This window comes from Lynx rufus, unplaced genomic scaffold (genome assembly GCF_022079265.1).
Source record: "Lynx rufus isolate CCGP_SWC_20201006 ecotype Redwood Valley unplaced genomic scaffold, mLynRuf1.p SCAF_1, whole genome shotgun sequence".
Classification (NCBI taxonomy): domain Eukaryota; kingdom Metazoa; phylum Chordata; class Mammalia; order Carnivora; family Felidae; genus Lynx; species Lynx rufus.
In genome coordinates this window covers 1,737,486-1,764,306 of record NW_025814823.1, presented here as the reverse complement: position 1 = coordinate 1,764,306, position 26,821 = coordinate 1,737,486, and the positions used below count along the sequence as shown (strand labels likewise).

The following is a 26,821-nucleotide window of genomic DNA, read 5'->3' as shown; positions in this document are numbered from 1 at the left end:
CCGTGAGCTGAGTGTTCATGTGGCCACCAGTCGGATGGGGAAGTTTCGTAAGCTCTGTATATTGCTTTCTTTTAGGGTTTTTTGGTTTGGTTGCAGGGGCGGGGGGGGGGGGGGAGGTTCTCATCAAATAAACCATTACACATTTAGATGTGTATTTTCTTAAGAATTGCTAAACTGTAGATTGCCTACTTTTTACTTCAGTTTTCCAGGACTGTCCAACCAACTTTTAGAAGTGTGAAGAAGTGAATACTCTATTTCATGCATAATCCTAATCTGTATTACCTTCTTGTATTTTTCTAACATGCTGGAAATCAAATAAACACATTTGCAAAAGGGTTTTAATTATAGGTCATTTGATTATTTGAAATTTGGCTGCTTTGTCTACTTTTTCAAGGTTAAACAAGATTATCTGGAATTGGCGATAGCTTTTATTAACTGTCCAGAAGATAATTGCTTCTACTGTACATTATTTTCATGTTACTAAAATATTTCCTTTATTGAAACATATTTTTGTATTTAATTAGATCTTTATGTTTTCTATATATCTTGATTCTTTTAGAGAAATCATATTTATAAGTTTATTGGTTATTTATTTTATTGCATTAATGAAAATAGAAATTAGATATCATTAAGCATCTAAATATTTAATATTTCTTTTTCAGTTTCCAACCCTTTGTAATCAGTACTACAAATTAATCACATTTATCTGTGAGATTTTTCCTGAAAAAATACCACAGCTTCCTGAAGATCTTTTTAAAAGTCTGATGTACTCTCTAGAACTAGGCATGACATCATATCCTTTAAATGAACATCATTATCATTTATCCCTTGGGGGGGGAAAAAATCTCCCAAAGTTTTAAAAACTTGTATTTTTAAATTTTCCTTTGCGTTTAGTTTTATTTCATGAGAAAGCTGTCGTCTAACAGCCCTAATTGTGTGTTTCTCTTATTAGTTCACCTCATCTTGTCCTCCGTTCACAGATCAATCCCAAAGGCTTTTGGTGCCTGGTCCGAAAGTCACTCTTTCATTAAGAGCCCCAATTAGTAATGTCGTCGACTGTTGTTGAGTCTCTGATCTCAGCTGCCCGGTAGTAGAGAATACTAAGGCTTTTTATCAGTTGTGTGCTCATGATCAGAAACACATTAGAAATCTACAGTCCGAGACCCTCTCCGAAACACTGGAAACCTTTTGTCGTGTAGCTCGCAACCCTGTAAAGACATATTGCACACTAGGGTACTCACTTAACTGTGGTCATTCCTAGAATTTGATAATAGCCATGATTTTTTAATCTTTTATAAGTTAAATACACCTAGTCTGTTCCTTGACCTTCATGATCAGAATGAGTTCGGAAGTTTGCCAGCTTTGCCTGGAAGCTTTGACGCCATTAGCTGAGCAGTGTGCAAAAGCACAGGAAACAGATTCACCACTTTTTCTAGCAACACGGCACTTTCTAAAGGTAAGATGTTCGGCTGGCATGTCGTGAAGCCGTCTGCTTTAGTACAGTTCGTGCCTGCAAATCTTCATTCGAATGAGGCAACGCTTACGTCATTCAGAGGGCAGGAAAGAATTACTTTCTGTTCATTGTGCTTTTCTGGAGATCAGTTTCCTGGACACCTTATTCTCCACTTGTGTGTTCTTGAAACCTGACGTGGCAAATGTAACAGTCTGGTCATTTATGATGGCACATGTCACAGCAAGGAATAACCTCTGTTGTTATAAATCCTTGGGTCTTTAAAAAGCTGTTTTCTTCCATTTTCAGATTTATTTAATAAATAAGAGCAACTACCACCCCTCTTTGTCTTTTTTGGATTAGACACAGGATGGGAGATTGTACGATCATCATGTATTTTTATTTAGAGGTTTTGTATTATGTCCTTTCAGCTGGTTTTTGATATGCTGGTTTTGCAAAAGCACAACACAGAGATGACCACTGCAGCCGGTGAAGCTTTCTACACGTTGGTGTGCTTGCATCAGGTACTGGGCACAAGTCTCTTCGTTGGGTCTCTTCCCTTTTTTTTTTTTTTTTTTTTTTTTCCAGCAAGGAGATTGTTTGTGCAGATAGTGGGCCTTTGATACTCCCAGTTCTTAGAGAATCTGTGACTCAGTGCTTCAGTTGCTTTCAGTGAGGGCGTATTTCTTCATTTCCACATTAGCTCTTCTGACAAGCTGTTTGTCAGTGAATAAGCACTTACTTTCCCTTCTCCCCTGTTCTGAATCATCCTTTGCATTGATCACTGCCCTAAAGCTTGTCCTTGTAAACAAGTGTGCTTGGAACCAAGAATTAACATGAAAGAATAGTAGAGGCACAGTTTCTGTCCTTGAGGAACTCACAGTTTTGTAAGGGAGACCAGACGAAGAAGACTGGGGACCCAGAGGATCTGCCTTGAGAAAGTGCGGAAATCAACAGTGTATTATTTCCTGTCATGGTAGGGAAAGTGTGTTGCTTCATATTATACTACGGAAAGGAGTGTATTGTTTCAATTTATTTTGTTGAGCCTTTAAAGACTCAGAAGCACGCACTCGCTGTTTGGGGTTAACGTTATGGGAGAAAAGTTACGCTAGCTCACCTGTCCCTTCCCTATTCTGGTAGAGTAGGTGCCCATCAAGTGTATGAGAAGAACCATATTAGATCATCAGCTGCCCCAGTTTCCCAACACTCCTTTCCCCAATTTTTGGTCTCCCCACCCCCTAGCACGTGCACACGTCCCAGCATGACTAAGCAATTGGCTTTTGTTAAATGCTTTGCCTTTTTTTTCCCCTTAAAGTATATAGAGTCCATTGCATTTGCTGTGAGTGGCACTCAGGGCTTGATTTTATTTACCTGTTTAAAGAAAGATAGGATTTTGAGGCCTTTTCATACAACTTAAAGATTCCCTTCGTGTAGACTTCCTATACCATCTACGCTCCAAGCTGAAGGTACTCTGGGGCTTGAGTTCTTGCTGTCCTCTCTGCACATGGTGCCCATCTCAGGTCTGTGGGCTTTCTGTGTCATTTTACTTCCTTGTTGCTTGCTAGGAAGATAGATGTCTTGTCCCCATATGTATAAGCCATTGCATTCCAGATGCCTTTAAACAACAACAACAACAACATATTCACACATTGTAAAAAAGGGAGCAAGGCGTTAGGTTTGGCTAGCATGAGATCTGCTGGTCTGGTCCCAGAGGGACCACCATATCTTTTGAATAGGGAAATGATTTGGAGTTTATACTTACTCTTCTGTGAGTAGGTATGTCTCTTGGATAGGGCATTTAGGGTGGCCACCCTGGTTCCCTGCTTGTGTTGTGGGTCAGGGATTGCGTCCAGTGCCTTACTCTTCTTTTCGAAATGCAATTAATATTTCATTTCACCCTTTGGTCCATTATGATATCCCAAGAAGCTAATGAAAAATAGTGTCAGATCAGTTTTTGTTGTTTGTTCGTTTGTTTTTCAAGAGAGCTTATCTTAGAAAGCTGTTTTGGTTGAATGTTCCTTAACCCACACTCTCTCTTCTGTATAAGGCTTTATTATAAGGGGCATTAAAAGTAGAAGCACTACATACCTCTCCCCCCTCTCCTCCCCCCCCCCCCCATGCTCCTATATTTATTAGGTTCCTTTTCCTGCCCTTTCTCCCAGAGCCACTGAGTCCAGTACTGGTTTGGAGGTACGTCTGCACCTTCACCTTGAGAAAGGACTGAAATATACCCCTCCCCTTGTGCCACCCCCTCCCAGACAGCTCCTGTCTGCCTTGTACGGGTCTGCTGTCCTCAGAGCTGTGCGGACAGGGTGTCTATAGAAAGCCCTGGGAAATGCTTGAGAGTCAGGTTGCAGACTTAGACTATGCAAAATAAACGTGAATAATGTGGTTGAAAAATAGAGAGGAGACAACACAGCAAACTTGGTAATCACATGGCTTCAGGAGCCAAGCAGCCTGGATTCTTGCTTAAAAGCAGTGTGATCTTGGGCTGCCTGGGTGGCTCAGTTGGTTATGTGTCTGAGTCTTGATTTTGGCTCAGGTCATAATCTCACAGTCATGGGATCAAGCCCCATGTCGGGCTCTGCCCTGAGTGTGGGGCTTGTTTGGGATTCTCTCTCTCCCTCTCTGTCTCTCTGCCCCTCCCTGACATGCTTATTTTCTCAAAGTAAATAAATAAAGATTTAAAAAAAGCAAGTGTGATCTTAGACATATTAATTTCACTATATGTACGTACTTCCATCTGTGAATCAGGAGAATAACGGTACTTTTTGTACTGCTGTTCATAGGATTGTTATAAAAAGTGAGTTACTAATGTAAAAGGCTGGAACAGTACCTGGAATAGAGTGAACTTTCAGTGAATATTAATCAGTAAAAAGAGCTATTGTGGGGGCGCCTGGGTGGCTCAGTTGGTTGAGCATCCAACTTCGGCTCAGGTCATGATCTCGCGGTTCGTGAGTTCGAGCCCCGCGTCAGGCTTTATGCTGACAGCTCGGAGCCTGGAGCCTGCTTCAGATTCTGTGTCCCCCGCCCCGTCTCTCTCCGCCCCACCCCTGCTTGTGCTCTCTCTCTGTCTTTCAAAAATGAATTAACAGGGGCGCCTGGGTGGCTCAGTCGGTTAAGCGTCCGACTTCAGCTCAGGTCACGATCTCACGGTCCGTGAGTTTGAGCCCCGCGTCGGGCTCTGGGCTGATGGCTCAGAGCCTGGAGCCTGCTTCCGATTCTGTGTCTCCCTGTCTCTCTGCCCTTCCCCCGTTCATGTTCTGTCTCTGTGTCAAAAATAAATAAACGTTAAAAAAAAAATTTAACAAAAATGAGTAAACGTAAAAAAATATTTTTTTAATTAAAAAAAAAGAGCTATTGTGATCATTTCACAGTGTATTTAGACGTGGGATGATTGTGTTGTACACCCAAAACTAATAGAATATTATATGACAATTGCACTTTAACGCAAAAGAAGAAGAGCCGTTGTCAGACCCTGCCTTTCAGAAATCCCACAAGGTAGTACCTGATATCATCTACTTGTGTGACATTTGAGGAAGCTAAATGTTCTTACGTATACACTTTATCTCTTCAATAGGCTGAATATTCCGAGTTGGTTGAAACATTACTGTCAAGTCAGCAAGACCCGGTTATTTACCAGAGATTAGCAGATGCCTTCAACAAGCTCACCGCAAGCAGCACTCCTCCGACGCTGGACCGGAAGCAGAAGATGGCCTTCCTAAAGAGTTTAGAAGAGTTTATGGCAAATGTTGGTGGCCTCCTTTGTGTAAAATAAACAACAAAACTTTATGCTTAATTTAGATCCTTTCTGCAAAGTGCACTGAATTGCTAAAAGCTGACTTGAGTCTTGTCCTGTCCTTCAGTTCTTTGGCCGTTTTGGATCTCGGAGAGCCTGAAAGTTTGATATGTAATGCAGTGAAACAGGAGAGGTCACCTTTGAATCAGCTTCCGCTGTTGGGTGTTAGCCACAGTCTGTCATATGTGTCTTGTAGATTTTGAATGGTGATCTAAGATTTCCAATTCCGTATGTGTGCAAACAGATATGGGCACCATGAAATGCACATTCAGTGCCTTTCCCCCTTATCAAAACATTAGGTGGCTAGCCAAAGTGTAGACTTTCTGTTAAATTAAATATATTAGATGGACGTATGCTCGGCATTGTTTCTCAAAATGTTGTCCACAGACCACCTGCATCATTGGAGGAGCTGGTTGAAAAGGTGGATTCTTGGGCCCAACTGTCGACCCTCAGAGTCAGAATTTCTGTTCATTGGGCCTTGGACTCTTCATTTTAACACGCTCCTCCCCTCTGCCACCCCACAAGTTTTGAATCAATGCAAAAGACAGTGGAAACTCTTCCGAGGTTTTGTGCTTTCAAACTTTTCCTCCCTTTGATGATTCGGTTTGTGATTCAGCGGGAAGAAGAAACATCAGGTGTTTGCTGGCTTCGTGTGTCACACACTCTGGCTCTCTGTTGTTTGTAACATCAGCCTGGTGTTGCAGGCTTTGTGTGATACAGGCCTCCAGTCACACTCTGATGCCTGAACTTGAGGGGGAAAATGGGTGTATATTTTTGTTCCATAAAAAGAACTTTAGGAACTGTAGCCATTTCATTGCCTTAATTTTAAGAAGAAAATACAAAAAAGAGCAGATTTGTTTTAGTAAGAAATCAAGTCTTGATGCTTCAGAGTTGGTTTAGGGTGTTAGCTGCTACGAATCTGGTGCCCTTTTGATCGTGTATTTATGTTGGGTTTATGAGTGAAATGAAAGTCTCATTCGTATGTAGTCTAACTTTTTGGGTATGTTTCTCTTCAGCCACGTAGCCCATGGCTAATAATCTATTCTGAATGGCTTGCTTAAGCAATAACTATTTTAAAGGATGTGAATTACTGATTCATACAGACTATTCTACGTTGGGGCATTAGGGGCAATAATTACGCTAGAGTGGACATTCTCCTCATTTCACAGGAGCCATGTACATTTAATTTAAGAGATTAAAAACTTCCTATTTAGATCCTCTAGTTTGATTTTTCTAATCAGGACTTTTGTACTGCTGCCATGCTCCCCTTAGTTCTGTGTGCCAGCTTAAATTATGGAAATGAAAGCTAATTTATAAACTGCCGGCGTATGAAGCTCTGCCCACTGCAATGTCAAAATCCCACAGCACAGTGACAGGAATCTGGCACAGGCTCGCTCTGAAACTGCTTCCAAGGGGTGGGCTTTCTCCTGCTGTGTCCTTGACACCTACAGGCTCAACTGTCCTTCGAACGTAGTCTTCATACCTGAATTGCATATAGTATATGCATCTTCACATGTGATGCTGTGCAGAACTTTGTATAACTCCGTGCTACTCACAGTTAACAAAACTGGAGCATCTAAATTACATCCAACCTGTGCATGTGATGTTAGACACAAGTGAATGCAAAGCCTAAGGCCGTAACTTTTTGAGGAACGTCACTCTTAATTCGATTATTGTTGATTAATAACTGAGGTGGAGCAAAAACATCTTAAAAGACAGCTAGGAAAAAACTAAGATCGCTCTTCATGAAATACACGTATTGTATTTTTAAGAACACTTTGAACAAGTGCATTTATTTTTAGGTTTCTTCTTTGTTTCCCTTAACTTGTGGCAATATTCTTTCTTGGTGTTTTACGTTTCCCAGCTCCCTCATGCTTTTTTAAGAGTTGTGAGCAGTGTGTATCTGTGTGTTCGATAAGAATAGTCCCTTTGCCAAAGGACACTGAAATACACAACTGACTGGGTAGGTCTGCCATGACAAAACTATGATCAAATTATTATTATAAATAAAGATGAGTAGGAAAGAAATACCTTGGTAAATAAAAAGGTGTCCGTATTTAATAACTTCTTCCTAGACAGAAATGTATTTGCTAAATTTGCCCAGATTTTATTATAGTCCTGCAATTTCATTAGATCAGTTTCAGTTAAAATGAGATTTACTTCAGATTGGACCAAATAATGTTTCCAGTGTCCCCTGAACGTTGAGTAGTGGCAAACTGGAGGAAAAAGCAACCACCATTTTCTAGGTAACGGGGATGCCACTTTAATTGCAACGGCTAAGACTTCTTTTCAGGGTGTTTGTGTTAACGTTTGCCTTATTGAATATTTGTTTAGTGTTTGGGTCTTTTGTTTTACTCTGTCCAGTTTCGTCTTTGGCTATGTTTATTGACGCTAGTTTTTTGGGGTTTTGTTTTAATGTTCTTGGCCCAGTGGATGTAAAGAGCACTGGCTTAATTCTAGTAAATTGATTTTTACTATTAAAACTAAGTTGTTAAAAAGAGTTCTAAAAACAAAAACATTATTTGTGCCCCCCTTTTTATATGTTAAAGGGACACTGTCAAGGATATGATTTTTAGAATTTTGTGTTTTATAAAGTTTCTTTTGTTCATGTATAGCATCCTTTAACTTCTCGTTTCAATTCATTCTTTGACTTATTTCTTTTATTTTCCTTGGCCATTTGTTTTCCCAAAGGCACAATCTCTACAGAATCCCAGGGCACAATCACTAAGGACTTGGTCCATACACAATTTCTATCCATATAACAGCACCTGTAACTGTCTTCTTGTAGCTCTGTTAAAAGCATTGGTTTGCTTTTACAGTTCATCTGGACGGGTGACTGCCTGGGTCAAACTGCTTGGCAGTGTTTGACAGCGTCCTTCTCAACACAGTTATCTGGGTCTTTTCTGCCTTGTTGCCTGTTAATCTGTTCGAAGACAGGGGGGCATGTTAACATCACTGCATTGAGTTTTTTGTCGGGTTTAAAGTGTGACAGCTTACGTTAAAAAAAAAAAACACTTTGCAATATTTTTCAAAGAATTTAGCCTTCATTGTAAACCATGTTTCTAATTATATTACTTTACTCTGTTCAGATATGATGGTTACTACCTTTTTCAGTTTTCACTTCAAAACCAAGCATCTCTATAATTTGCCCCCAGTCGGCAATATTTAACACTCCCCTTGCTGTCTTTGAGTGAACTTTCTCTTTTCCCAAGATGTCAAGTCTTTGTCTCTCTAATAGCACCATATATCCCATTTCTGTTTATATTGGTATGAATCTCTCAAGTATTGAAGGTAACTAGCTTTCAGTTTCAAGGATTTCAAGTTCGAGTGTCCTACTATTCAGTGTCAGTTGAACCCCTAAAAGACTCTTGTCTGTTACAGTTCCACTTGTTTCTGTTTGCCACGTACCGTTAGAAGCGGTTGTCATCAAACCTTACTAAGTTAGCTATGTCTGACAGATAATTATCATATTGGTTCCTGAATAAAATATTAGCTGTTAAAGCACAAGGAACCTCAGTACTTCTTAGAGTTTTTGCTTTTGTTTTTAACCAGAGAATAAGGAACTGATTGGATGTAAGTTTTTAACCTAATTTTCTATAAATTCTTCTACAAAACAGCATAGCTGATTTGAGGATATAATAATGTTTTAAATTGTTTTAAAATGTAAATGGATATTCTCTGATTTGGTAAAATGCTACATTTAAGGATTCGTTAAAAATTGGTTCTCTAAAATTAACAAATGTCCACGTTTGGTGTATTGCTGAGCCCAAATTGATTTGAAGTGCCCTGGTTCAGGCTGAACTTTAAATATTTAGGTTTAGATGTGAGAAGTGTGAGCTATTCCTGACTGGTTCTGATGGGAACCCGTGACGAACTTCGCCAGAGGATCTGTTTGGTCCACGTGAAGCTACAGACTTCATAGTGGCCGTCCGTTCTGTGTTAAGGAGGGTGGATGAAGGGATCTGTTTCTGGCCCGTAGCGCGCTCGACTTTGGAAAGACAAACTCTGTAAGACGGCTTTGGTGGTGACTGGGAGGTGCAGTTTACGCCCGAGACTCCTGAGCCGCACCCGAAACCATCTTCCTCCACCCATCCACTGGGGTTTTACTCCTCCCTTATTCCCAGCCCTTCTCACCGGTGGAGAGATTTAGTTTTCTCCTTTTCAGTCTTAGCTACTAGGAGTTGTCAGGTATGTACTGATAGCTCATTTTCCTGGCCTGAAATGAAAAATACTGTGTCCGCACTATGGACCTGATGGGGATCTGACCTCAAGTGTGTTCTGAGCCCAGGCTTCCTGGAGTGGTGTCTTTTACCACATAAAATTGTGACACATTGCAAGTACTGGGATTGTGATTTGGTTCTCTGTACAAAGAAAGAAGCTCCATGCAGTGAGTTTGTGGTTTAATGGTCACAAAATGTTAGCACTGCTACCATTCAGCACGTGTAAAATTTTTTAAATTTATAAATATTAAAATTTTAAACTTACACTAAGACTTTTCAGTTTTTTTAAGAGATCCAGGGACGAGAGTATACTGTTTAAATATTTACCTCTATTAACGTTACTGATGAAGGTATAAAGTTGCGTTTAATTTTTCAAAAGATGCTACAATATGATTTTAGGAAATAAATCAAGGCTATGTATTGAGCCAGTTACAAGCTGAATATCAAATTGATAAAATTTTATTTGTATTTTTTAAATCCATAAATGGGAGTTAAAAATGTGTCTTTTCACTAAATATTTTTATTACATTTTTGTTTTGACCATGTGTGATTTGTTCATGGGTATTTAGCTAGGCTATTTTATGAAGCTTATTGAAATGGTGCTAGTTCATTTACAATCATAGGATGATTGACACTGGGGACATTACACAGTCATAAAATAATTTTAAATAAAAAACATGGGATGAGACATACCTGTATAGATAAAGATTTGCATTACCTTCTGGGAAAATACCCAAACCTTAATAGAGTATTCAGGATTCCGAAAGAAAAGGTTTTGTTTATATTCTGTAATACTGAACATATTTATTTTTATCTCACCTCCTGGCTTTACAAACATTTTCAGAGTGACTAGTTAAATCACTGGACTTGGGCATATTTGTAGTAAATATTTTCAGTAGTTCGGGTCTTTCTTTTCGGCCTTTTCAGGGAAAGTGGACAATTGCCATCCTGCTCTGTGTTAGACTTACACACTCTCACCTTTCACCCAATCTTAAATCTTGTAAACATGTGCAGTGGAAAAGTAATCTTTTTAAGAAAAGGAAATGCATTTTGAAATATATTTATTTTAAACTTGATTTTGCTTTGAATATTCATTGACTTATAATGGTATTTCTTAGGTTATGTTGAAATGTAATTCCACTCCAGGGGTAGGTAAGAAAAAGCAGGTTGTTTAAGAGGTACAGTAGGTAGAGCGCATGTTGAGTATTTGTTTCCCCTCTTACATTCGAGGGGGACCTCAAGCACAGGCCGATCGCCTGTCTCTTGAAGAGAGCCATAAACGATTTTAAAGGCCCCAAATATAAAAATTAGTATTTGTAAATAGTCATCTTTAATGGTTCTCTCTAAAGATAGTCATTTTATGTTGAGTGGCTTGTGAATAATGCCTTTGGTGCATTGATTAGGTTGACATTTATGTTTGTGTTTTAAGCGTCGCATCCCAGATGGAGTCTTTCTTGTGCGTTCTTTGTCATTTCAAATGGCAGTTCAGTTTGACTCTCTTTTTGAAACTAAGTGGAAGCAAAGGCATGTTGGGTGAAACTAATGAGAAAGCCTTCTGCTCAGAAGTCCCATACAGTACTAATAGCAGTGCACTGCCTTAGTTCTAGCCCATGAACCAACCTCCTTCCTGGGAAGTTATTTTTAACATCTAGCATGACAGTGAACGGAGGTAAGTCTCTGAGGATTCCTGGAGTCGAAGAATGAAAAAAACTGAAGCAAAGGACAGTTAAGTAGGGGTGTGCTAATAAATACTTTTATTTCCACAGTAGTTAGAGGTTTTGAGTTTTGATAGTGTTCATTTTGGCTTACTTTGCTGCCAGGGTTAGTCTTCTAACATCCTGAGATCTTAGGCTGCAATATTCATTTGCACCCCTTCTTATAACTGCACTGCCCTGGATAGTCCTTTCTGAGGACTGACCTGGTAAAGCCATACAAACTGGTACAGTACAGGGGAGAGGTAGAGAGCCCTAAATCCAATTCCTACTATATCCTCTATATCATAGGGCCATAAATGTTCATTCTTCCTAAATGGGAAATTTTAAACATGGTCATTGGATATAATAATAGGTGCTCAATAGATTGCATTATATTTAAAGATTGTTTCTAAGAACACATTTTGATCCATCAACGTGTTCTAATATAAAGTCCAATACCTGGTAGCCATTAATTACTTTTAAGTACTGTAGTAGTATCTAAACATCAATAAAATGTGACCTAGCCACAACCACCATGTTAGTATTGGAATAGAGTTCACCATATTAGTTTTTCTTCTTTTCTATACGAGAAAATTGATCTATTTGAGTTGGTGGTTTCAGTTTCTGTTGAACATTCACCTCGTAATTCTACAACAACAAAATCGTAACAGTGATTCCCAAAGTAGGTTTCATGAATCACTAATTTTTTTTTAAGTTTATTTATTTTGAGAGAGTGCAAGCAGGGGGAGGGGCAGAGAGAGGAGAAGAATCCCAAGCAGGCTCCCTGCTGTCAGTGCAGAGCCCAGTGTGGGACTCGAACTCACAAAACAGATCGTGACCTTAGCCAAAATCAAGAGTTGGATGCTTAACTGACTGAGCCACCCAGGTGCCCCAATCACTAATTCTTTATAACTTAGCTGTTACTAAATAAATTGGAGAAATGAAACAAGGTTTTGTTTTGTTTTGTTTTTTTCCTGTGTGAAGTTAAAGCTTTACTACACTAATGCACATCAGAAAACTCTAGAAGATCTTTTAAAATTTTATTTATTTTGGAGAGAGCACCAACAAGGCAGGGGCAGAGAAAGGAAGAGAATCCCAACCAAGCAGGCTCCGTACTGTCAGTGCAGAGCAAGACTTGGGGTTTGAACTCACAAAACAGATTACAACCTGAGCCGAAATCAAGAGTCAGTCACCCGACCAACTGACCCCCCCCCTCCGGGGGGGGGGGCCAGGAGCTCTAGAAGATCTTAATGAGGTTTTCATCAGCTTATTTAATGGTTTCTTCTCAAAGCATCTTATGGGACTAGAATTCTAGGGAACATCCTTTGCAACATGCTTAGGCTAATTTGAGTAATTTGGTAATACAGTACTTGGAGAATGGAAGAAAAACACCAGAATCTGTTCTTGTAATTATAGGTAATTTCTAGTTATTTTTTAGAAAAGGAAAAACTTGAGTGTAAGTTCATCTTTTAAGAAACCTTTTCAGGGTAATCTTTGTTCCTTTTATGCACCATTTCTGAAGAGTAGTGAGATGAACAAAAATAATTTTTGAATAAACAAAGGAGTAATTCCTGAATTGAAATTGATTTGAAAGCGTCTTTCAAGTCTAACTTGACAAATAATCTTCACTTTACTTCAGTACCAGTCCAATTGCTTTTGATGTTTTACATTTTTCTATGATTTTAATAACCAGTAAATTACAATGAAAATGTTTCACCAGGAAAATTCTAATCTTCATGTATTAGTGAGACATGCTGTCTGGCCAGTCAGCACTCTTGGTGGAAGTATAATTATATGAACTTTCTGACATCTAGGTCATTTTAATTATAAAAATAACATGTCATACACATTACATGAAGGTAACTATTGTGTCTCACATGATATGAAAGCAATTGAAACTTTGAACGCTTAAAAAGATGTTTCAAGCCAAAACTAATTTTCTTTAGCATAAACTTTTCTGTTAATTTAGAAGCCAAGGCAGTCTTGTATATATGGAACACTACCTCTGTAAAAATATACTGCCATAAAAGTTGGTTATTAATTATTTCTTGGTTCATGTTATTATTGATTTCCTTTAGTTTTACATTTTTCTTTCCAGCTCTTTTGCTAAGTTACATCTGATTTTGAAGTATTTAGTAGATTTGTCATCAGTTCAAAACTTTCAAAGTAAAAACAAAACAAAACAAAACATGGGTTGTTACAGACCCGGAAACTATATTTAAAATAGAAAGCATGGTACTCACAAAGTTGTAAACCTCTTTCACGAACTACCAAATGGCATCGTTTGGCAGCTCAGCAGTTCATTTATATCCTCACCTTGTCCCAGAAAGGATTTAAAGGTATTTGGGAGAATATATAAAACTTAGCAAGATAATAAAATTAATAAAGAAAATGAAGGCAAGGAAGGTAGGAACATAATATAGATTGCCTTGGGGAATGAAAATAAATCTGACGACTTGGTAACAGCGAAGGTGAAGGGGAACATTTCCTACATTAAGTTCTTGTTATGTGGTAGATACTGTGCTAGAGGTCTTAACATATGTTGAATGAAAGAGTAATGGCAAGTCAGCTGACCAAATAGTATCCATCGTTTTCGTGGAGAATGTTGTTGCCTCATAATTGCGTTGTTTGCCAAATTAGTAGCTGGTCTTATTTCAGCGTGAAGACCTCTACCTTGCATCATCTGTTTACCGATCAGATCGTGCACTCATTTACATCTCTTCCATTTTTTGCAGCTAACCCCCAAATGAAAAATGCATATAACTAGACTTACATTAACCACATTAACTTTGGATAGGCAAATCATAGGAGCAAAGTGCAGGGTTTGAGAGTCTTCCTGCATATAAACCCTCAATTTAATGTCTTAATTCCTCTAAGACCGAGTAAACTAAATAGACAAAGGCCTAAATTTAATGTTTGCGAAACATACCAGTTTCAAGTGCAAATAGCTACTTGGAATACGTTTAATTGGAAGGGAATCTAATTAAAACCTTATTATTATTATTATTATTATTATTATTTTTTATTGCCACTATTCTTGGAGGTCATTTATAAGATAGAGACAGGAGGGGACAACTCCTATCAACAGCACGCCCTTACACTCTGTTAAAGGCAGGACTGGAACGCCTGGAGGAAACTGCGTTCCGGGGTCTTCCGGAAGCGCCCTCGGGCCGGAGGGTGTGCGCATGCGCGGACGCGGCGCGGGCCCGCGCGGGCCGGCCTCGACCCCTGTCGCACCTGAGGGTGACTGCGCACGCGTGGCTACTGAGTGGACGAACCTGGGCGCGAAGGTGGGGTCGCTTCCGCGCTGGTCTGCGGCTTCGGAGTCGGTTGTGGTTTCTTTTTTCCGTTCGTCACCCTTTCTCCAGTGCAGCGAGGGCGGAGGGATTCAGTTAATGGTGTCTGGGGACGGACGGCGAGCTGCAGCCGAGCCGAGAGGGAGCGCGGTTCCTGCGCCGCGTGACCTGGCCTCGTGGGCTGGGGCCGGTGAGGAGCGGCCCAACCTGGGCTTAGGCGGCCCGGGTGCGGAGGAGAAAACTTAACCCCCAGGCCAGGGCAGTAAGAGAACTCCGCTCCGGTCAGAAGTGGGATTGGGCCCACCACCCTGTGCTTCTTCGACCAGGACGTTCGAGCCCCCACACCTGTCTGCCGGGGCCGTAGGAGGCAGGGCCTCTCTGCCGGGCGCGGGGTGTAGAGTGGAGAGGCGAGACCTCAGCCCCCGAGGGGCTGGCGGGGACACGCGACACTTGGCAGTGCACGAGGGCAGTAGCCTCTTAGTGGTACAGTATGATCGAAGTAAAGGACCTGCCTGGGGCCGGGGACACTTCCGGGGTGGGGAGGGGATGATGTGTAAGACCGGAAGGGTATCTTGATCGGGGTTGAGGTCACGTGGAGGTATACGTCGCAGTTCATCGCACTGTACACTTAGGGACTGTATGTGTTTCGCCCTGGGTAAATTCAACCTCACTTTTTTGAAGTTAATTTTTTAAATGACAGGATAAATAGAATTTTAGAAAACGAGAGGAAAGGAGGCATTTTAGGCAGGGAAAACTACATATGCAAAGATAAAAAGAAAATGAAAGATTATGGCCCTTTTCTGACAGTAAATCGGTTTCAGGGTAGAATCATAGGGCAATATGCAAAATATATGTAGGGAACATCTAGATTATTCTTACCTGTTCGCAGAGGGAGCCTCACAGACTACCTCAGATTCCCCCTCTCTCCCACCGCACCCCCCAGTTAAGTGCCTGGGATGAATTCTAAGTTAATGCTCACCCCACTGGATCACACCTACTTGACTAAAATAACTTGCAGAAGGCAATACGATACTGTGTGAATTTATACAGTGGGGGAGGGAGTGGCTTGCTTTAAGTAAAACTGATATATAGCAATTGTAGAATTGTATACATTGGAAATGTAATTGGATTTGCATATTGCTCTTTAGGATTACACTAGTTGTATGGAGTTAAGTACTGTTTAAAGCAATAGAGAGCAACCACAGTACACTAGGAGCCTGCTAATCCCTACTGATGCTGCACGTTAATGTGTCCGGCCCTTTGCACATGCTGTTCCCTCTGTAATCCTCACTCTTCATCTTTTCTTCTCCCTCAAGGCCAGGTTAAAAGGCCACCTGCTGTTTCACTTCTGTTTTCTGCCGGTACATGCTCTCCGTTCTGATCCCATGGCACTAAATAGTGCTTTTCTAATAGAAGGCTCACCACATTATCACAATCATTTGTGTGTTTCTCAGCCGTGTCACTGGAGGCGTTTGGGGCCAGACAGTTGCTTGTTGTGGAGGACCGTCTCGTAAATGGTATTTGCCAGCGTTCCTGGACTCTACCCGCTAGATGCCCGTAGCGTCCTTCCCAGTTCTGACAACCAGAAACGTCTCCAGACATGGCCGAATGTTCCCTTTCTGGGGCAGGTGGTTGCAAAGTCTCCTGTGAGAACCACGGTTCTCACGTTTGAGCCATGTGAGGCTCAGCATCCGTTCAATAATAAGATGATACAGCACTCCCCAACGCTTTTGGACATGAACATCTCTTTACATCAATTTCATAAACCCACTTAGAAAATTTGTAAACAACACTAAAGATAGGATGAAGTAGTGACTTGAGTAAAAAAATTAGTGTATTGAAACTGAAATTCTTTTAGTCTGTAGCAATGTTTGTTACATAAGCAAATTTCAGTTTTTCCCATTTAACAAGTGATACAATCTTGAACTCACTTTAATAATGTAGAAAACAGTCTATGATTGCTAAAGTTGGCAGCCCCTTCATTCTCCACATGTTCCTCGATTGATCTTATCATCATCCAACTCATACTTTATATTTGTATTGCATATAGTCTGCGCCTCACTAGAATGTAGTCTCCAAGAGGACTGGGATTTTGATTTCCATCACCAAGAACAGTGCTTCGTACAAGGCAGTTCCTCAATAAATGATTACCAAATGAACGGATTTGATCAGCTTTAAGATAAAATTTTATTTTGAGACAAAATTCATGCTAAGGTATGCATTGAAGTGTAATTGCCTTTTACCGCCATGAAAGTAGACAGTTCTCTTAAACTCCTTTTTGGAGTTTGTTACTTTGCACATAATGTCACTGTTTTCTTTTTATGGTTTTCATGTTTTTTTTTTAATTTTTTTTTTTAACGTTTATTTATTTTTGAGACAGAGCATGAATGGGGGAGGGTCAGAGAGAGAGGGAGACACAGAATCTGAAACAGGCTCCAGGCTCTGAGCTGTCAGCACAGAGCCCAATGTGGGGCTTGTACTCACGGACAGCCAAAGTCGGCTGCTTAACCGACTGAGCCACCCAGGCGCCCCTCGTGTTTTATTTCCAAATGATTAGCTAACAGATTTCAAGCTGCAGTTTAAAAGCCCTCTCCACATATGCAGCTGTGGAAAGTGCTTAGTACTAATAAATAAAAATTCAAATATTCCTGTCTGTGACAAGCATATACATATGTACATGTGCCTATATGGATGTACACACATATATCTGTACATACATACATTAACACGTACATACTTTTCTTTTTCATTTACCTCTTCTAGTCAGTATCATGGTACAGCTTTGATCAGAAACTGGTTGTACACTTCAACTCTGCCAGGAGACGTTGGATTTTAATAGTTGCCCAATTCTTTTCCTGAATGAAAGGAACTCTTAATCCTGAAATACCAAACCAAAATGAGACCTTTTAGTAGGTTGCAGATCAGTTTGCTATGTTTTCTTAGTCTTTCTCAGTTAGGCATGCACACACACACCAATCTTTGGAATTTCCACCTGGAAATTCTCCAGCCTGAGAGCTCCTGGTATGCTTTCCTAAAAATTTATTCTTTGTGCTTTTCGCAGTAAACTAAAATTACTAATTTAAAGCCTTCATACCATTCCTCAGGGGGACTTTTGCAGACACCTCAATGTTGATTTAAGTTATTTTTATTCTAAATTAAAACCTCAGAGGTAAATAATTCATCCTGCTTTTGATTCTTCCACAACTACAGAATTTAACACATTCTCAAATTCAGTATAAACAAAACTATAAAACAAAATTCAAATTAACAGTACATTGCAGACATTGTTTTATTGCTGAATTAGTAGGCCATTCTTTTGAAATTACGCCTAATTTACTTCAAACTGTGTAATGCATCAGTTCTCTTACCAACCACTTGATGCAGATGCTGTTTCTTCTACCTTGAATGCTCTTTCTCCTTTCTTTGCCGAAGGGAGAACTTATTCTTTAGATCCTAGCTTAAATATGATTTCTTCAGGGAAACCAGACAACAGAGCCATGACAACAATCTAATTACCTTAACAGTCCGTTGATATCCACTCTAATGACATTTTCCCCCAATATTTTTATTGTGGTAATATACACGTAACATCAAATTTACCATCTTAACCATTTTTAAGTGTACAGTTCAGTAGTGTTAATACATTCACACTGTTGCACAACCATTGCCACCGTCCATCTCCAGAACACTTTTCATCTTGTAAAACTAAAACTATATACACGTTAAACAACTTCCTATTCTTCCCACCCCTTAGCCCCTGGCAACTGCCATTCTACTTTCTGTCTTTGTGAATGTGATGACCCTGGGTACCTCATATCAGTGGAGTCATAGAGTATTTGTCTTTTTGTTACTGACTTTTTTCACTTAGCATAATGTTCTCAACGTTCATCCATGTTGTAGCCATGTATCAGAATTTTCTTCCTTTTGGAGTCTGAATGATATTCCTTTGTATATCCATTCGTCTGTTGATAGACATTTGGGTATCAATCAGTCTCTTAAATCTGGAGAACAAAAAGTAGAGTTATAAATTGAAGTTACAGTAATACTAGCATTTATAATTGCCCACATTTACCTTTCCTGAGATCCTGAGATCTTTTTTTTCTACATATGACTCTAGACTGTCTAGTGTCCTTTCATTTCTTTCTTTTTTTTTTTTAAGTCTATTATTTTGAGAAAGGAAGAGTGCAAGTGGGGGAGAGGCAGAGAGAGAGGGAGAGAGAGAGAATCCCAAACGGGCTCCACACTGGCAGTGCAGAGCCTAGTACTTGGCTCAAACTTATGAACTGAGATCATGACCTGAGCCAAAATCAAGGGTCAGATGCTTAACTGACTGAATCACCCAGGCATGCCTAGTGTGCTTTTATTCCGACCTGCCGGACTCGCTTTACCAATTTTTGCAAGGCAGGTCTAGTGGTAACAAACTTCCAGCTTTTCTTTATCTGTGAATGTCTTAATTTCTTCCTCATGTTTGAAGGACATTTTCATCAGATATAGGGTTGCTGGTTGATTTTTTTTTTTTCTATTCAGCATTTTGAGTGTATCAGTCTACTGCTATCTAGCCTCCAGAATTTGATGAAAAATCTACTGATGATCTTAGTGGTGAGCCCTTTTATGTGACAATATGTGACAAGTCACCTCTCTTGGTGCTTTCAAGGTTCTGTCTTTGGCTTTTATTTATTTTTTTTTTTTTCGTTTTTTTTTTTTTTATTTTTTTTATTTTTTTTGGGACAGAGAGAGACAGAGCATGAACGGGGGAGGGGCAGAGAGAGAGGGAGACACAGAATCGGAAACAGGCTCCAGGCTCTGAGCAATCAGCCCAGAGCCTGACGCGGGGCTCGAACTCACGGACCGCGAGATCGTGACCTGGCTGAAGTCGGACGCTTAACCGACTGCACCACCCAGGCGCCCCTGTCTTTGGCTTTTAATAGTGATTATAATGTGTATTGGTGTGGGTGTTTTGAGTTTATCATACTAGAGTTCATTATACTTCTTACGTGTTTATAGTTCTATCTCTCACCTAATTTGGGAAGTTTTCAGCCATTATTTCTTTAAAGAATTGCTCTGTCCCTTTCTCTTCTCTTTCTGAGACTCCCACAATGTGTATTTTGGTCCACTTGATACAATGGCCTTAGGTTCTGTTCATTCTGTCTTTTCAGCAAACTCAGTAATTCCAATTATCTTCAAGTTTGCTGATTTTCTGCCCACTGTAATCTGCTTTTGAATTCCTCTAGTGAATTTTTCATTTCAGTAATTGTAACTCCCAGCTCTGGAATTCCCTTTTGATACCTTTTTATGTTTTCTATCTCTGTTGGTATTTCCATTTTGTTCATACATCATTTTCTTAGTTTTCCCCATATCTTCATTTAATTCTTTTAGCATCTTTCAGACAGTAAGTCTACCATCTGATCTTTCTCAGGGGTGGTTTCTGTTGTTTTCCTGTGAATGGGCCATATTTTCCATTTTCTTTGTATGCCTTGTAATTTTTTGGTTGAAAACTGGATATTTGAATCTAATAATGTGGGAACTCTGGAAATCAGATTCTCCCCCTTCGCAAGGATTTGCTGTTTTTGTTGTTTTGTTTATTATTTTTGTTTTTTGATTGTTGTAGGGCTGTCTGCGCTGAGTGTCAGCCTGAGGTGTAAACTTATCTCAGTTCTTTTCTGAGCCTCCACCTCTTCCTGGGCAGGTACAGTGACCTTCTAAATTCCCCTGTATATGCAGTTGCTTTGTGTAATGATCTAGTCCTTAAATGTCTGGCTCCCAAAAGGAGAAAAAGAGAAAAATAAAGCAAGGAAAGAAGTGTTGGCCCTTTAAATCCCCTGAAAGTTGCTTCAGCTGGAGGTGGAAGTAATGACAACAGTGGGAGCCTTGTGGTAATGGCTGCCTGACTCTGTGTCCCCGCCTCCACGATCAGAAGCAGCAGTTAGTGATCAGAACACAGATCCCCAGTATTTGCAGGACAGAGCCCTTACTGCATACCTTGGCTCCCACAAGTTGCGTACCAACTGCTCCGGGAACTTTTGAAATTGTGTGTTCTTCGGTTTTGTATTTGTTTATTTGGTGTCAGTTAATTACAGGGCCAAACTAGTGGCCAAAGTTGCTTACCCCTTTGCTGCAAACCAGCTCTCATGGGCACATCAAAGTCATATCACGAAGCTCCCAACCGCAAACTGTAGAATGTGTGTTTTTACTTTGCGCCCAATAGGGGACATCCCCACCCAGTTCCTTCCCAGTCATCTTAGCAGTAAAGACAGAGTTCCAGGTCTCTGTCTGCTTCCTTCTCCCCACATATGACAGGTTTCGTGTGGCCCTTCATGGGGCACTGTGCCTCTCATTTCTAGGGGAACTGTGAATAATATTAAACACTTGATAGCATATCCTCTCTCAGCTCTGTATATTAAGACCAAACACAAAGTAGAATCATGTGCACAGCTACCTGACACAGGAATAAGCAGTGGGGGATGGGTAGCCACTGCTGAGCTATGTGCCAAGATTAACTCAAATTAACTGGAAGTTGTGTCTTTTGGACGAAACTGCAAGCCTTTGAGGAGATTTTAGAGTTCTAAAATAGCTACATCAAGGCACCTGGGTGTCTCAGTAAGTTGAGCATCCAACTCTTGATTTCAGCTTGGGTCATGATCTCACAGTCATGAGATTGAGCACCATGTCAGGCTCTGCACTGAGCTTGGAGCCTGCTTGGGATTCTCTCTCTCTCTCTCTCTCTCTCTCTCTCTCTCTCTCTCTCTGCCTGCCCCTTCCTGCTCACGCTTTCTCTGTGTGTCAAAATAAATGAACATTTAAAAAATACTCTTTCAAACGTTGAAACACATCAGACAGATTGGGCCAGTACAGTTGTATAGGTGTGGAGACAGTCCCCCAGAATCCCCTAGTAGCACGCTCTTCTTCACCATTCCTCCCCGCGGATACCACTCAGACAGTGCCAACCCCCAGAACAGCCTCACCTCTTTGTGACTTTATTCTGAGGCTGTAAAATGATGGAAGTGCTGCACGGATGGCTCACTGCATTGCCGCCTGCGGTTGGTACAGTGATCCCATTTCATCGAGTCCGAGATGCTGTGGACTATAAGAATACCACCACTTTAAGAAAACATGCCCACAATAAACTTCTACACCGTTATTTTAAAGTTACGTCCTGCTTTTAGAGTTGTTAGAATGAGAAAAAAAAAATAGGTCAAGGATACTTGGACCTCTGTTAGTTTTATAACTTCCTGTGAATCTATAAATATTTCAAAATATAAAGTTTAGAAATTAGAATTGGGTCGGAAAGTAGGAATAGTCTTTTTTCAATTAATTTTTTTTAATGTTTATTTACTTTTGAGCGAAAGCGCATGCGTGCATGCACAAGTGGGGGAGGGTCAGAGAGAGAGAGGGAGACACAGAATCCGAAGCAGGCCCCAGGCTCTGAGCTGTCAGCACAGAGCCCGATGCGGGGCTCGAACTCACGAATGGTGAGATCATGATCTGAGCCAAAGTCAGACGCTTAACCGACTGAGCCACCAGGTGCCTCCCCCCCCCAAGTAGGAATATTCTTATATCCAGACTATCTGATTCTTTTCAAAAGGAGATTATACCAATTTAAATTATTACCTGAATTAGAGTACCAATATCCTTACATTCTCCTCAGCATTGCCATTCTTTTTTACTTGTTTTACTTGTTTTATCTGTCTACTCTGATTTTGGCCATTTGTTTCTCATACTGGGGATATAGAAGCTAATCAAAATATTGATAAGTGGTTTAGTGCCATGATTTGTTTGATGTATGTATAAACAAAGCTTTAGTCAGAAAACAAAGGTAAAACTGTACATAGATGTTCATACTACTTTATTTATAGTAACCAAAAAGTGGAAGCAATCTTAATATCCTTTAATGAATGAATGTTTAAATAAATTTTAGAGGGGCACCTGGGTGGCACGGTCAGTTAAGCGTCCGACTTCAGCTCAGGTCACAATCTCATCGTCCATGAGTTTGAGCCCCGTGTCAGGCTCTGTGCCAATAGCTCAGAGCCTGGAGCCTGCTTCAGATTCTGTGTCTCCCTCTCTCTCTCTGCCCCTCCCCCAGCTCATGCTCTGTCTGTCTGCCTCTCTCTCAAAAATAAAATAAAAACATAAAAAAATTTTTTTAAATAAATAAATTTTAGAAGCAGCACATCAGTTTCTATTTTAAGTAAACACACGCACACACACTCTGTTTAGGATATATTGAATCTGTTGATCAATTTGGGAACAATTGATACCTTAATAATACTGGTTCATCTAGTTCATGAGCATGGTATACCTTTCCTTTTATTTAGGTCTTTTCTAATTTCTCTCAGCAATGCTTTGGAATTTTCAGTATTGAGATCTTAAAATCTTTTTTTTTTTTAATGTTTATTTTTGAGAGAGAGAGAGAGAGAGAGAGAGACAGAGCGAGTGGGGGAGGGGCAGAGAGAGAGAGAGGGAGACACAGAATCCGAAGCAGGCTCCAGGCTCTGAGCTGTCAGCACAGAGACCGATGCAGGGCTTGAACTCTGAACTTCGAGATCATGATCTGAGTCAAAGTCCTGCACTTAACCGACTGAGTCACCCAGGTGCCCCTACCCCCACCCCTTTTTTTAATGTTCATTTTTGCAAGAGAGAGGGAGCAAACTTAAGAGGCAGACACATAACCAACTGAGCCACCCAGGTGCTTCAAGATCTTACCGCCTTTATGTTAAATATATTCAAAGCATTTTTATGCTATTTAATGGAAAATTGCTTTTAAGTTTAATTTCTATTTATTTGCTGCTAGAATACAGAAATGTAATTTATTTTTCTGTATTGACCTTGTACTCTGAAACTTCAATAAACTCATTCTAGTAGTTTTTGTTGGTGAAGTTGGTTATGCTTCCTTAAAATTTTCTAAAAATAAACTTTATAGAGGCGCGTGGGTGGCTCAGTTGGTTAAGTGTCTGACTTTGGCTCAGGTCATGATCTCATGGTTCATGAGTTCAAGCCCTGTGCTGACTGACAGCTCAGAGCCTGGAGCCTGCTTTGGATTCTCTGTCTCCCTCTCTCTCTCTCTCTCTCTCTCTCTCTCTCTCTCTACCCCTCCCAACCCCCCTCTCTCTCTTAAAAATAAACATTAAAACAAATTTTTTAATAAACTTTATTTTAGAATAGTTTTAGATTCACAGAAAAATTATGAAGATATCGTGTTGTTCCTATATACCTATACTCTGTTTCCCCTATTATTAACATCTTCTGTTAGTATGGTACATTAGTCACAATTAATGAACAATATTGCTACACTGTTGTTAACCAAAGTCCATACTTTATTCAGACGTCCTTGGTTTTTATGCAATACTCCTTTTCTGTCCTAGGACCTCATACTGTCTTACCGATAGTCATCGTATTTCCTTAGGCTCCTCTTGGCAGTGACAGTTACTCATTTTCGTCTTGTTTTTGATGACCGAACAGTTTTGGCAAATACTGGTCAGATATTTTGTAGAACGTCTCTTAATTGTGGTGTGTCTGAGTTTTGGTCATGCTTACACTGGGATTATGTTTTTTGAGGGGAAGACCATGGAAATGAAGCGCTGTTTTCATCACTACATATCAAGGGTACATGCCATTGACATGAATTATCCCCACATGGATGAGACCATTATTTCCTTAGGATTTTCTCTGTGAATAATCATATCTATAAATAGGGACATTTCTTCCTTTGCAGTCTTTATGCTTGCTTGTTTTTTGTCTTTCTGTTTGTTTTGTTTTTTTTTTGTTTGTTTTTGCCTTCTTGCACTAACTGGAAAGGCCAGGATAATGTTAAATACATGTGGTGACAGTGAACATCCTTCCCTTGTTCCTGAGCGTAGAAAGCATTCAGTGTTTCACCACTAAGAAAGTATGAGGCGTATGTTTTTTTTCGGTGTCCATTTTCAGATTGAGGTTCCCTATTATAGCTAGTTTGCTCAGAGTTTTTAACATGAATGGATGTTGAATTTTGTCAGATTCTTTTGTAGTATCCATGCAAATGATCATGTGGCTTTTCTCTTTTATACTGTTAAACCAGGAGTCAGAAAACTTTCTGTAAAGGACCAGATAATAAGTATTTTAGGCTTATCATTAAAAACAACTGTAGGCAAGGGGCACCTGGGTGGCTCAGTAGGTTAAGCATCTGACCTCGGCTCTGGTTGTGATCTCGTGGTTTGTGACTTCAAACTTTAAAAGGACAACAACTGTAAGCAATATGTAAACAGAAGGGTGTGGCTGTTTTCCAATACATTTGTTGGCAAAAACAAGGCACAGGCTTGATTTGGCCTGCAGGCCATAGTTTCCTGTAGCTAAGATTGTTTGACCAACCTTGAGTCAGGCTCCTGAACCTTCTAGGCCCATCTGTGTACTTTGTAAAATCTAGTTTTAGCAAGAACCTTGCTAAATCAGTTTACCCAGAAACCCACCACCACCACTACCACCAATGCCCCCAACCAACCCCCTTTGATATCTGATCACCCTCAAAATCTGATGGGGAGTTGAGCCCAGTTATATACTGACACGTGTTCATGTTAGATTTAATCTGGCTTCATTAAACAAGTTGGGAAGGATCCCTTTCTCCTCTGTCTTCTGGGTGATAAAATTACCAACATTTCTTTATATGTTTGATAGAACTCATCAGTGACTCTTCTCAGCCTGGAGCCTTCTAGGTAGGAAGGTTTTAGTAACAAAATTAGCCTATCTTTGAATGTAAGCCTATATGTTCCTTAAATGAGTCGTTTAATTTTACTTGCTTTTGAACTTTATAAATCTATCATGTGTATATACCTTGTGTTTTGCTCCTTCTCTTCCTAGAGGGGAAACTGCTTGTTCATAGAACGCTTATTTATATTTCTAGCTTAATTTGTGTGACCAGATATTTTATTAGTTAACTTTTACAGGTAAGTCTTTGATGAAGAAAGGAAAGAGGGAATCAACAGACTATTAGCACATGAAAGTACACTGTCAGTAGTTGGTATATACAGGGTTTTTTGGTCTTGGTTTTGGTTTTTTGGTTGTTTTTAGGAATGGCTGGCTCTTTGGTTTTGAAAAGGAGAAAAAACGCATCAAGCAGTTATTTCTCATTTGAAATGGCTGCTCAGCATCTTTTAAACTCTCTTCCTAAGCATCAGGATTCGCCAGGTTCAAGTGGCGTTTTACCAGCTTCCCTCGGTAGGTGGCGCAGGCGGAAGGCCAAGACTGTCCATCAGCTACACCCCCGGAGGTCTTGGAGGAGGAAGGGAGCAACGTGACGAATTTTCTTCAGCAGTCTTTGCTGAAAAGTGTAGACTTTGATGTAAAATGTGACACAAAGCAAATGGAGTGTTGTTGTTACGCTCTTAGATAACTTTTGGCTTAAAAATGTGTTTGGCAGGGGCGCCTGGGTGGCTCCGTCAGTTAAACGTCATACTCTTGATCGCAGGTCATGGTCTCATGGTTGATGAGTTTGAGCCCCACGTTGGGTTCTGTGCTAACAGCACAGAGCCTGCTTGGCATTCTCTCTGTCTCCCTCTCTTTCTGCCTTTCCCCTGCTCTCTCTCTCTCTCTCTCTCTCTCTCTCAATAAATAAACTAAAAAAAATGTATTGACCTGTGTAGTAAGCAATATGACCTCAGTCAAAGGGAAGTTTGGCCTTTGTCATGGCTCTTGGGATGTAACCTTTAAACACTTAAACTTTCCCAAGTGATAGGAAGGTCTTTGTTATTCATGGAGGTCCCTCAGGTCACATCCAGCCATCCTGGTTGGGGGGCTGGAGGGTCACTCAGGCCAGCATGACAAAGCCTTAATCAAAGCCTGCAGAGCTTCCTTGGCTGGCAGGACTGTGTGCGTATTGTCCCACATCCCTGCTGGGAGGGGGATGCTTCCTGAGGGCCACGGGAGCTTCCTGTTTGGAACTCTCCTGGACCCTGCCCTACGCACCTCTTCCTTTGGCTGGCTCTAATTTGTATCCTTCCCTGTAATAAATGCAACGGTGAGTATAATTGCTTTCAGTGAGTGCTGAGTCTTTTTTGCAAATTAGTGGATGTGAGGGTGGTTTGGGGAACCCCCTGAACTTGGAGAGGTCAGGAGTCTGTGGGCAGAATTTGCTGTCCAGACCAAGCTTGTGGCTTAACCTAGCAGTCTGGCTAACTCCAGTGGTACCACAAGAAGTGACTGGCCTGGCCATCCGTTCCTGCAAGACATCTTCCTTTTCTCCCTCCCTGTGTTTTACTTCTTTCCTTTCTCTTTGTCATTCCTTTAAATTTCCATACTTCTTTCCATACTAATTTCAGTTACCCTGTCAATAACACCCCTGAGCCTTAGATCACCTGAACAGTGGCACTCGTGGGTGGAAAGATCTCTGATTCAGA

At 40.4% G+C, this 26,821-nt stretch overlaps 3 protein-coding genes across 9 annotated transcripts in view; 2 read left to right on the top strand and 1 right to left on the bottom strand.

Annotated features, from left to right (window-relative positions):
* XPO4 (exportin 4) overlaps window positions 1-11,067 on the top strand; it is a 117,567-nt gene extending 106,500 nt beyond the window's left edge. For all 5 annotated transcript variants that reach the window (XM_047077554.1, XM_047077546.1, XM_047077563.1 and 2 more), the window contains exons 20-23: window positions 663-793; window positions 1,339-1,456; window positions 1,882-1,974; window positions 5,031-11,067. In XM_047077554.1, the coding sequence (XP_046933510.1) occupies window positions 663-793; window positions 1,339-1,456; window positions 1,882-1,974; window positions 5,031-5,228 (540 nt within the window). In that variant the 3' untranslated portion in view covers window positions 5,229-11,067. The remainder of the gene's footprint in view (window positions 1-662; window positions 794-1,338; window positions 1,457-1,881; window positions 1,975-5,030) is intronic.
* LOC124504613 (uncharacterized) lies at window positions 8,111-16,061 on the bottom strand. Its single transcript, XM_047070447.1, has 3 exons — window positions 15,794-16,061; window positions 14,442-14,873; window positions 8,111-8,172 (listed from the first exon to the last, which is right to left on the bottom strand). The coding sequence occupies exons 1-3, from the start codon at window positions 16,059-16,061 to the stop codon at window positions 8,168-8,170; spliced, it is 705 nt and encodes a 234-aa protein (XP_046926403.1). The 3' UTR covers window positions 8,111-8,167.
* Window positions 14,353-26,821, top strand: part of EEF1AKMT1 (EEF1A lysine methyltransferase 1) — a 31,870-nt gene continuing 19,401 nt past the window's right edge. The window contains exon 1 of one of the 3 annotated variants that reach the window (XM_047077610.1): window positions 14,353-14,453. Coding sequence is in view for 1 of the 3 variants with exons in the window: in XM_047077602.1 (XP_046933558.1) it covers window positions 16,666-16,673 (8 nt within the window). In the remaining 2 variants the exon portion in view is untranslated. Of the gene's footprint in view, window positions 14,454-16,424; window positions 16,674-20,067; window positions 20,146-26,821 lie in introns of those variants that run through there. The other 2 variants (XM_047077602.1, XM_047077592.1) reach the window with 2 other exon arrangements.